Genomic DNA, 13340 nt, shown 5'->3' with positions numbered 1-13340 from the left:
CAATTTTGTTGTTGAATCAACATTGATGGGTGCCATACCTATTGTACGATGAACTTAATTGTTATATCTATTAGTTATAATTGGAAGAATATCAAACCATTTGTGGTGACCTCTCATCGAAAATTCCTTGTAGAGCCATGCCATTATTGTACGAATCACTCTTTCTGCTATAGCCGCCTTCTTTGTGCTAAATGTTGAATAACGATTGATATTATATTCTCGCATGAGAGATGAGAAGCTTATATTAAAAAATTCTTTCCCTTGATCGCTTTGTATATGTTTGGGGGAAAACTTGGCTTCCTTCTGTACATATTTCATTGCATTATTTATTGTACTACCTGTTTTATCTTTAACTACTACAGTCCACAAATATTTTGAGTAACAATCAATCACAACAAGTATATATCGGTATTCTGTATTACTTTTTGCATAAGGTTGTAGTTCAGCTAGATCTATTTGCCATAGATCTGCAAAACCTTTGATGGTGGTTATTCTCCTATGAAAATTACGTCTTGCAGATCTATGTAATTCATTAACAACTTGTCGTTTGACATCACTTATTTCATTAGTCATTCTATTTCAAAATGAATAAAGGGAAAAGTTGATAATGTTACTGCATTGAATGATGATATGATAGTGATCATTACTTGAGGATATATCAGTATATTATACCTTTTTCATGTAATTCTTCAATTATTGAAATTATTTCATTGTCATGTCCAGTATGCCCAGCTGACTTTGAGGCTACCAATAGTCGTAGACGAGCAACTAACTCTTTCGGTGAATTCCAGTACACATAATTTACAGGTTTAGAATTATATGTTTTCTCCATTTTCTTTAGTTTGAGTGCTCCACCAATTCTACTTCTTATTGGATATTGTCGTGAGTCTAATAGAGGTTTGATAACTTCACGAAATTTTTTAGAATTTGTGTTTTTAAAACCATTCTTCAGATGATATTGTTTATATGGAGCATTCGTTATTTTCAATATTTTGGAATATACTTGACGAGTTTCTTCATAATCAACATCTTGCGGATTCTTCAAAAAGATCATATCATACAAGTCTGCGCATTCATATTTTTTCACTTTATTAGCATCCCAAAATGAAATGTTTCCATCTTTGAAATGTACCACTAGACTTCCCATTTTCAGCTTTTGTGTAATAGGATCCATACGTACACCAAATGTTTCATCATATGCTGGATTTCTAGATTTTACATTATTCAAATGTTTCGCCAAAACATCTTCACGACTTTCATTCATATTAGGTGAGGAGTCATGTTCCAAGGAATCGATGTGGAACGATGATGGTGTTTCGAATAGAGTTGTTCTCATATCGTCTTGAAGTGTGCTCGTGTCACTATTCACAGATGATACACTACCAAAAGATTGTTTTCTTCCTACTGGAGTACTCATGGGATAATTTGAAGTAGATTGAACATTTTCATGGGTTGACGATAACATTGATGATTTTGAGGTAGCGTTTGATGATAAAACATTCAATGGTTTCGTTATGGGCTCATACAATTTCTCAAGTGTTGTACGATTTTCATTCTTGATAGAGTTGAATTTCTGCCTGACAGCTTTTGTTGTCTCTACTAGTTGAGGTTTCAAATTCATTTCACTATTTTTATTTTCAGAATCATTTTTCGTATTCATAATGCTCTTTTTAAATTATAGCTCAATTCACTGATGAAGTGACCTCTACAATATTCAGTGATCGAATAAGTTTGAATAATAAGATCATGGATATATAAAACTATCGAATTCTTTGCGATATCCACCTTCATCTATTTTTCTGTCCTTTTCAATGACTATGAATCCATATTGGTCCTCCCAGCATTTACCACACATCAATTGGAATTGTTTGAATGTTACATCGGGTGAAACATGATCTGAATAAATGTGGTGTAAATTCGTCTCATCTTGTTTGAACATTATAATGGAATTGGTATTGTCACGCACTAATTGTTTGGGTACCCGTGAATATGTCTGTGCTAGATAAAAACAATCAACATCCTTATGACGTCCCATACAGAAATATGATCTAATAATATCCTGCTTTTCACATATCACATCATCAAAAATGAAAACAGAATTAGGCTTAGCGTCGGAGGGTTCCACTATTTCTGCATTATTGTTGAATGTATAAAAACCTAATCCTTTTATAGGTTCCAAAACATTTCGCAAGTACTGATATATAGGTTGATTGAGTGATTTCGAATAGAGATACACATTTCTAAATCTCAGTCCTTGTAGATGTGTTGATAGTGATTTCATTGCATTCGTCTTTCCACAATTTGAAGGTTCTATAATGAGTCCTCGAACTGATGATGGAAGTAGTGGACCACGTCTGAATACCCTTTGTCCATTCAATCCACACCCAAATTTCTCATCTAGATTATCTACAGCAAACTTTTCTTTCTGTTTTACAATGCGCATCGTGCCGTGTTATATAAATGTTATTAGCTTATTCATTTTAATGTGTACCATCAAACGATACGGACGTATTGAAAGTGATCGTAAAATCAAAAGAGGTTGTGGTTTTGTTAATGATTTAATAAACAAACTTCCTTTCGAATTACATCTACCCGGAGGTTATCAATACTGTGGACCGGGTACAAAATTGAAACAACGTTTAGCCCACAACGATCCTGGTATCAATAAATTAGATATTGATTGCAAAAAACACGATATTCAATATTCTATGCATTCATCCGATCTTGCAGCAAGACATTTAGCCGACAAAGAACTTGAATACAGCGCTTGGGATAGGGTTAAATCGAAGGACGCGAGTATTGGGGAAAGAGCAGCTGCATTACTTGTCACCAACATTATGGAAACAAAAAGACATATGGGCATGGGTTGTAGTACCAATAAGAAAAAATGTAAGAGGAAACAAACGAAGAAAAATAAAATTGGAAAAGTTGTATTTGGTGCTGGGATAGTCCATAAAGTGCGAAATGTATTAAAGAAAGCTGGTGGGAATCAATTTGTGACGAATAATAGCAAAAAAGCTATCACTGTGGCATTGCAGGCGGCACGTAAATACCTCAAAGCTGCCGGTGGAAAAGAGAAAATCCGCACACCACGCATAATTCCTGTTCCCAAGATCGGTGGACTTTTGCCATTGATACCAATTTTTGCTGGACTATCCGCACTAGGGAGTTTGGCGGGAGCCGCTGCTGGTATTACCAAGGCCGTGAATTCGGCAAAAGCCAGCAGAGCGGCTTTAATGGAAGCCAATCGCCACAATAAAACCATGGAGGCTGTAGCATTGGGTAAACGCGGAAGTGGAATATACCTCAAACCATACCGTAAAGGTTTAGGACTATATTTAGAACCATACAAAGCCACAAACAAAACAAAAAACTAATTAAACCCCTACCTCAGAGGCCTCTTACTGATCTTGATCTCAGTTATTATGCACAAAAAATGAAAATTCCACATTTTCGTGGTGTTTTTATGTGTGACAGATTACCCTCTTCAGGTCCAAGACAAAACGAGACAGCTATTGTTAATTTAGATGGAATAAGTGGACCAGGAACACATTGGGTGGCATATAAAAAATGCGGGAAAGAAGTCACATATTTCGATAGTTTTGGAGATCTACCCCCACCAATGGAATTGACTCGATTCTTTCGAAAATGTTCGAATGTAAAAATCAAAAAATATAACTATGATAGTTAACAGAAATTTAATACAGTTCTCTATGATCACTTGTGCTTACAGTTTCTCTCTGAATAATTTTCCAAATAAAAAATGGATACAACACCAAAACTGGATCGGGAGGCTATCAAGGGAATGGGGTTTTCACTTAGAATGTTTTCAAAATATGGTACCTTGAAAAAAATGGATAAAGTGATGCTTGCAAATATGCCCAAGGAAGTGATACTTGCATGTGTTGCACATGAGATTGCATATGTTTGGGAAAAGTTACCCAAACATCTAAAAGATGACATAGATATAATGAAACATAGATATTGTTATGAACACCACCCCGATGAAAATTTAGATTCAGATGTTGATGATGGTCCTATACCTCGAAAATCTATGTGTTGTATTTGTAATATATCAATAAAGATGATACTTATTACAATACAACACCTTCCAAAAAGTGTAAATTGTCTCAAATGTGCTGTTGCTGTGTACAACAATAAATTGAAATGTGTTTCAAAATATTCATCAGTCATGTCACGAAAGTTCGAGCTACAAGCTGTCGGGACAAGTGTCTTGAGTGCGGATTTTTTTCCACCAATTGAATTGGATAGGAACAGCCGTTATGGATTAGGACTTTTGGGATTCTATGGATGCAATACAATCAATAATATAACTGAAGCTAATAATTTAGTGAGTTTCAGAATCGGTAATGACAAGTCATCGATACTCCAAAAGTTTACAATTGAAATTCCATGTGGTGCTTATGAAATAGAAGAGATCAATGCCGTCATACAGAAACACATCATGTTCAGATTGTTTCATGATAAAAAAACCAATTGATATCGTTGCAGATGATATTTTCTATCTACACGCCAATAATAATACATTCAAATGTGAAATGCGATCCAAATATGAAATTGATCTGACACATCCTATATTCTATAGTAGAAATGATGGGATTCGCTCATGACATATTTCCACCAAATCACATACATGTATCCTCATTACCAATAAACATCACAACTGTGAGACTTATCCGCTTAGATTGCAATATAATATCTGGTTCATATATAAATGGTGAAGAATCCCACATTTTTTTCTCATTCGATATTGATGTCGAACCTGGATACAATCTTACTAAAGAACCACACAGTATTATATATATGCCTGTCAGTCCAGAAGGTCGTCAATTGATTCACAACATTACAGTGCGTATTTTGGATGAAAAAAATAACCTTATCGATTTTGGAAGTGAAGAAGAGATTTTCATTATTTTGGAATTGAAGAAAATCGAATAACTATTGTTATGGGTTTCATTTACAATAGACAAAATCATATTGAACAATTCCAAACCAAAACGAGCTGCACTATCAAAAAGAAAAGTGTGCATAAAAAGAAAAGTGTGCATGAAAAGAAGCTCATTCCAGAAGTGTATGCTAAACAGTTAGCACATAACGCTCTGTCTGTGAGTGATCTTGAATTTTTGAAATCGATTGGATTGAAAGTGAGAAAATAACAATGGTGCTCGAAACAAACAGTGAAAAGTTGAATATATTCGATGAACCAGTGCTCGATCATTCTCTCATAAGTTTACATGAGCACACATATAAGCCCTACGAATCACCGCTATTCAGGAATTCGGATGAAATCAGAATTGCAATCAATAATCAAGATGTTATACTAGATATTGCCGAGAGCTTCATTTACATAGAAGGTAAATTCACCCCGAAAGATGTAGCGAAAACATGCTATCTCTCGAATAATGCAATTGCATTTCTCTTTGATGAAATTCGTTACGAAATGGGTGGTGAACAAGTAGCTGTTGTTAGAAAACCTGGGATAACATCTACAATGAAAACCATGATATCATTTGGACAATCACATGCTAACACATTATTGACATCTTTCTGGGGACTTTCACAATTGAAACAAGATATCTTGGATACAAACAGTCATGTTTTTAGTGGAAAACTACCACTGAAATATTTGATGGGTTCTGCTGAAGATTACAACAAAAGTATCTTGAATGCTAAACAGGAATTGATTTTGATTATCGCCCGATCATTCAAAAACTCATATGTAGGTGAGGTTGATGCTGATTTGGAAATGAATGAAATCGAATGGAAAATAAGACACATTGTACCAGATGATAAACACAAGCTCAAACTTTTGAGTAGAATAAACAAAAGCGGTCTGAATGCCAAAATCAAGTTGGCTTATCGTATGTGGGACCTCTATGAACTACCATCATTACCTGGGACTTTTTCAGACATATGGGCCATCAAAACAACTAACGCTCTGGAAACTCCTCGTTTTGTCATCATCGCATTCCAAAGTACTACCACAACAGAGGATAGAACACAGGATATTACAAAATTCACAACTGCTGATATCAATAGTATTCGAGTATACTTGAATTCTGAAGTTTATCCATATGAGCGTTGGAATTTGAATTTCGATAAAAAACTTGATGCTCCTGCTTATTATGCTTTTGACAGTTTCCAGCGGAGTTATTATAATAAAGATATGAGTGAACCTCTGATGGACATTGGACAATTTAGAGAGAATCCACTATTCGTCATCGATTGCTCCCATCAACCGAATGCAATAAAATCATCAACTATTGATATAAAGATTGAGTTTGAGACAAGGAAGACCAAGTTTCCAGACAACATTAAAGTATATGCATTAATTTTGCATGATACAGTTTTAACATACAATGCATTGGATGGTTCAGTTCACAGCAGATATTGACACTCTTCAAATTATTGATACTATTTCATTTTTCCACTCTATCGTGTACTGTTTTTACGATTTTTTTTTCTTTCATTTGTAAGTGGCTTATATCATGTATTGTAATTTTTCATAATTCATATATATATATATATATATATATATATATATATATATATATATATATATATATATATATATATATATATATATATATATATATCATATGTAATCATTTTCTATTATATATAATGGGATTTAAATAAATAAAACATGAAAATAATACAAAGTTTTTTTATTTGACATTATTTATGATTTACAGGAACATATAGACTATCTAAAATAATTTCTTCCTCATAGTCATCATTTTCGCGACCATCTTCAATTTCCTCTCGATTTTCATCATTCAATTCAAAGTGATGAATAATCCATTCTGGCAAGTATGGTTGGAGGCTATACAGGAATCTTCTCAGGTTCAGTTCAATCATAACCTCACAAAGTTGCCATAATTTCAATTCATTATGCAAAAATTTGTTACAAACTTCAGCGCCACTCCGATAGTTCTCAGCATCACGAAGACATAATTCGATTTGTTTTTCATCATAGCATACACTCATATCATAATTGTTTGCATGTTCAGCTCCATCACCCAACACCTTCAAATAGACGAACCGATGATTTGAGATCTACAACATCGATCCAATCTTGACTTGCATACTGCATCCACATCTTTGAATGGTGGAACTGAAATCAAATAAAAAAAAAACAATTAGCAACCTCCAACTTGCTTCCATGATCTAATACTCACATTCCCATTCTATTTGTACTTATAAAGTGAGTGTATTCAACTAAGTCAGTAATGTTTATATTTCCATATCATTATCATCTAAATTATCTAATATATGAATATTATTAAAACAAAAAAGAAATTCACTATTATTATTCAATCATACTGAATTTGACTAGAGATCGCATTTTCATACCTGCAAAACTTTGCGGGCTCTGACCTAAATACACCATCGTATATTTACCACCCGATGAGTTGATACAAGTTATATCGTCATCACTGAATTGCAACGAAATACGTTTTGATAGCCATGTTTTAAATAATTTATCATTGCTCACATCTTCCAAAGTTAATAAAATTGATTTTCCAAACCTTGTAGAATAAGTTGACATATTCTTAATTATATATACTTCATCAATTGGTAATGATGATAAAACCTTTTGCTCTAGTATTTCAACCTCCTGTACAATCAAATTATTGATTTTATTTAAGTCTACTTTTGAAACAGACATGATGAAAATATGTATGAAAATATAAACAATTTCCAAAAGCAAAATACACTCACTGTCTTCCTTCTATTACGAACTGAATAACACTCTACCAATTGCTTACTGCTGCAGATATATTCGTCTACTGATTTCATAGTGTGCCAGGCATTTCTTTTATGTTGAACAGCGCGAGTCACCCCCACCATGAAACCGTGATAGGTTCACATTGCTAGTTGCTACCCACTAGAGATGTCTGACGTCACAGCCAAACCCACTTCCCAACTGGATGCAATAACAGATGCCGATACGAACAGGCAGTGGTCGTTGTGCTCTCGGAGAGGGCAGACGTTAGTACAGTCCTCGGCCACCTGCGTATCACCATCAATAGCGAGGCTAGAGCGATGCGTTACGTCACAGCCTTCTACACTTCGACAAAGGTGAGGGCACACCGATGAATACGCATTACTCAGCCAGACGTCGTGGAGTGAACATCTTGCTCTCTTACCGTTGAACGGTTGCTGCTGCTGTGACGTCACACCACTATTAACTTGGTGGCTTCTCACCGATGGAGCATTCATTACTTGGAGGATCTTCGAAGTATGCAGACGTATGTTTGTATATAGACAAGCACATCATGAAACCCTGTACCGTGCATTCTCTCTCTCACACACACACACACACACAAAATCTCATATGAAAAAAAAAAATCTGAACGATCCATGAACCAGACACATCAAGGTCACATCGCCTCGACTTCACTAAACAACAAAAAAAAAGCAATTAATACGTCATAGTGGTGAGGGGAGACTTAGAACCGGAAAAAAAATTCTGAACGATCCATGCACCATACACTTCAAGGTCACCTTGACTTCACTAAACAACAACAACAAAAAAGCAATTGATACGTCATAGTGGTGGGGGGAGGTTTAGAACCGGCTCAAATCTCCTCTAGTAACAGTTGATATGCCTGACTCAAGTCGATCTTGGAAAATTGTTTTCCACCTTGCAACTTACTGAAAAGATCATCAATCCTCGGAAGAGGATATTTATCTGCTTGAATGTATGGATTAATAGTAATTTATAATCGCAGCAGATTCGAACACTGCCATCTTTTTTTTTGCACTGGGACTATTGGTGTAGCCCAATCGGAAAATTCTATTGGTGAAATGATACCGTCGTTTACTAATTTTTGTAATTCTGTTTCCACTTTTCCTCTCAAGGAAAATGGTAGTGGTCTAGGCTTATGAAATTTTGCCGGTGCGTCAGTGGCAATGTTTAATTTCAATTTAAATTTATTGAATGTTAGGGACATTCATTCAGAAAATACGGACGAATATTTTTGTACTATATTTTCAAGTGTATTATCTTCAACATAATTGATTTCTTTGAAACTCATATTATAATTTCTGATAAAATTTCTCCCTAGCAAGGCTGGGCAATCATTATCCATCACGTAAAAATCTAAAAGTTTGACTTTATTGTGAAACTCAACCTCCAAATTTATTTTTCCCTTTGGCCGAATTTTCTTCCCAGAATAGTTAATTATTGTTATAGCTGCAGGCTGTAAGGGATAATGTTTGAAATGACTCTCATACATGTTAAATGGTAAGACTGAAACGGCTGTCCCTGAATCCAATTCTAATTTGAATATCTTATTTTCTATACTAATTTCAATATAAATAGGTACATCCTTATCGTTTAGTAAACAAAGAAAAGGAGACTCATTTTCTGACCTTTCATTTTCTAGTAATCTTAAATTCATATTTGTTTTTTTACATACCGCTCTGAGATGTCCCCTACCATTACAAACAGAACAAATATAATCCTTGTAAGGGCACGAATTTGGAAAATGTCCTCTTCCACAACGAAAACACGTCACATTTGCCTTTTCACTAGCACTAGTATTCGCGCCACTTCCTCCTTGATATTGTGTAGATTCTCCCCATGATGAATAACGGCTCTGATTTCCTGATCGAGCGGTTCTTACATTCTGCCGGTGATCACTCCTCGAACTTTTTCCAATACCTACGGTTTATTCCTGCATCTTCCTTCAGCGCTGGCTCTCTTTTCACCTCCGTTTCCATCCTAGACTCTTTGATTCCCTCGATTGCAGCTTCTTCGATTAGAGCAGTTTCCATAGCTTTACTGAAATTTGCATCGACTTTCAGCTCCAATAAGGTATTTTTTACTTTTCCTTCGTAGTATCTTGTTATAAATATATCTGTCAGTTTTGTGTCTAACTGTGTTCCAAATTGACAGTTGCTGGCCAATTTTTTTAGTCGCACTGCCCAATCTTGCACCGATTCATTATCTAGTTTGTGTGCTGAGTAATACTTTGCTCTCTCTACCCACACAACCCGTGTTTTATTATAATAATCGTCAAGATGTTTCAGGATAACATTATAATCACTATTTTCCGGTTTATCCGGTATCGACAGATCAACTAGCAGCTGATAGGCTTCTTCGGCTAAACCGTATAGTAGAACTGCACGCTTAATATTTTCATCTGCAATGTTTCGCGCTATGAAGTATTGTTCTAACCTCTCTATAAAAACTTGCCACTCATATGTTTTCGGATCGAAAACAAGACTCAATTCAAGGTCAACTGCCGAAGCCATTTTGCGATACACTCGATGTTAATCTAACTGCTAAATACGACACTCTGTAGTTTTAATCCTCGTCGCCAAGTGTAATGTTTCTGAAGGTCCACAAATGATACAACTTCATCATTTAACAAAGGATATATTGTTGAAAAAATAATTAAACGTATCTCCAAATCGTATTTACAAAATTGTGGGTATTCGATGGTGATATCTCAAACACCACCTCCACCCCTTTCGGTACGCGCAGGTGCCTAGGAATCTGGCAGATCGGGTTGCGCTATGGCATATTGATTAATAGCGATTGTTCGTAAACAGGATGATATTTCGATACATTACAATGCTAACGAAAAAAATTAAAATGAGTTCACCAAATTAATGCAAGCAAATAACACAGTTTTGCCTACATCAAGTGAAATGTTGGAAAATACCTTGAATGATAATGAATTATCAGCAGAGTAACAGGTGCGACTGTCAAAATTTAAATCAAACCTAAACAACTTTATAATTCTGCTGAAGCTAATCATTCAAAATTCATGTTAGAACACAAATGTAACCGCAATAAGAAAATCTAAACTATCGAAAATATTGAGTCGTTTGCCAATATCTGCACAAGCACTTGTAGTTTAAAAAAAACGAGACAGATAAAAGTCCAACCTACTTCTATTGCACGCTGGGCAAATAGAAGTTTATATGCTGGTGCTAGAGCAATACAGGCAGGTAGGCCTCCAAAGTTGGAAGTTTCAAGAAACAAAAAGAAGAGATCAAAATAGATGAGATCATTAAAAATATTGAGCTCAATCAACCAACTGCTATCGGTCATGGCCTACTATCAGAATGTATGTATATGACACATTGAATTCTGTTTGAATCTGTTTAAAATCTGTTTTTCCGTTAATCAGCTATCGCCCCCATACAAACGACAATTCTCAGAAGATGAGAAACTTGTGCGAGCTGAGGACTAACGAAGTCTTACCTATCAACGTGTGATTCCTAACACGGTTGCAGAATCATCCCAGCTTCAACCAGATACATTCTCTCGAGAAAGATATCTGGCCGAGGCGGGAATCGAACCCACGGTCTTCCGATTGTGAGTCGGGCGCACTACCGCGGCGGCCAATTCCACACACAATTGAAATTATAAATTACAAATGATTACCTAGATTTTTTTATTACTGTTAGAAAAAACCTACTACGTACTACTACCACTATGACTTAGTGTCAGGCATTTTGAGCATCAATCACGCATTGTAGCGCCCACTGTCTAGGGAACGGAGAGTTTGGCGTGCAGTACATTTCCTAGCTCGTCAACGCAACCAGTAGCTTACACGGTGTAGGAAACGTGAAAATGCGTCCCGTTGACAGAAGAGAGAAAGAACGCAATCAATTAAAGTATACAAGTTGTATAACATATTTATTGTTGATTTTTCAAACCGCTGTGGTCAGTGTTACAGATTAAAGTTGAATAGTCTGGAAAAAACTAATTGGTTTACATTGTATACATTTTTTCTGAACTAGTATTTTTTAGATTGGTATCTTTGCACATCCAATTTTCAAAGGTGGGTGGCCCAAAGCGGTAAAAGAAAGAATGGAAAAAAGAAGATTAATGGAAAACTCGGCGATCTCTCAACTTCCCAAATTGACTGAAAAAGAAATTGAATTTATCAATGGAACATTCGATTTTCTAGGAGTTAACCACTATGTTACTCAGTACGCTGAAGATGATTCAGAAAATAATGTTGGAAGGAAACGCAATGAAATCAATGCCGGCGTTCTCGTCACGGTCGATCCACCATGGAATAAAAATTCATTGGGCAGCACAGTAAGTTGTTTTCATTTTCATACACAATGATTAATATTTATAGTTGCAAATTCCTCTACTCTGAACCATCTTGTTGCGGATGTTAAAAACGAATTTTCACAACCTTCATGAAATCATCAAAACTCACACATATATGATGAGCTGATTTTTCGGGTTTTGCCCCGTGTTTTTCATCCTCATGAGGATCATTTCCACAACTAAACAAGTCTACTTGTAAAAACTCCAGCCATCACCAGAAGATGGCAAATGAGACTTTGCCGAAGCGTTTTGAAAATAATCCTTATATGGGGATAAAAAACACAGAACACGGAGCGAAACACGGAAAAACAGCTCATCATATTTTGTCCGCGAGAAAATATGATGAGAAACTTCGAGTATTTTAAACTTTCGGAGGTCCATGAATCATTCCTCAACTCAGGTGAAGTACCAGTACCACAAGTACCAGAATTTAGCTTGCTGCTAAATGCGAAATGTTTGAATTATGACAAACTCGATTACATCAGTGCTGAATATCTAACTGACAATTATCGACTTAATTTATATGTTTGACAGAGATCTGGTGGTTTGAAAGCTCTGTGAACTCTTTTAATTTTTATGATTTTACTCTTTCTAACTCATATCACAGAATCAATTATATAGGTGGTGGAGTTGGTATACCGTCTCAGAGCGACTTAGATGTAACGCCGTTGAACTTACAAGAGTACTGCATTGCAAAAAACATTAAAATTTGTGGAATCTTATGGAAAAATAATAATACTAATACTCAAACTCTCTATAACTGTACCTTGAAAGAAAAATGGAAAGAAATAAAAAACCTGAATATAACGCGTAAACAGAATACTGTGATACCGGAATCATTAAAACATCCTCAGGAATATAACAATTTTTTGATTAATGAACTCGGAGATGATCGATTGCCTGATAAAGATATATTAAATTATTATAATAATAGTGAGGTGAATGAATCGAAACAATTTTTCTTTGAACATACAACTGAAGATGAAGTAATGCAAATTATTAAAAACATCAAAACAAAAGCTTTTGGTTACGATAATATGAACAGTCAAATCATTATACTTTGTTGTCCATTTATTATACCCTTTTTGACGAATATTTTCAATATAAAAATTATTTTCCTATCGCCTGGAAAAGAGTATTCGTTTTACCTTTGCCTAAAGTTCTTAATGCAATCGATTTTAGCTAGTTGAGAAGTATGAGTATTCTTTCAACTGTCTAAAATTTCAGAAAA

General features: G+C 35.2%; 1 protein-coding gene across 1 annotated transcript in view; it reads left to right on the top strand.

Annotated features, from left to right (window-relative positions):
• LOC111508337 (myrosinase 1-like) overlaps nucleotides 1-13340 on the top strand; it is a 92832-nt gene that overhangs the window by 59861 nt on the left and 19631 nt on the right. Inside the window, exon 5 of the mRNA XM_074184362.1 lies at nucleotides 11798-12091. Within this exon, the coding sequence (XP_074040463.1) occupies nucleotides 11798-12091 (294 nt within the window). The remainder of the gene's footprint in view (nucleotides 1-11797; nucleotides 12092-13340) is intronic.

The sequence above is a fragment of the Leptinotarsa decemlineata genome, unplaced genomic scaffold, assembly GCF_025532065.1.
Source record: "Leptinotarsa decemlineata unplaced genomic scaffold, Ldec_3_MD MMD2_tig00026354_RagTag_RagTag, whole genome shotgun sequence".
In the NCBI taxonomy this organism is placed as follows: Eukaryota; Metazoa; Arthropoda; class Insecta; order Coleoptera; family Chrysomelidae; genus Leptinotarsa; species Leptinotarsa decemlineata.
This window is presented reverse-complemented; position numbering and strand designations above follow the sequence as displayed.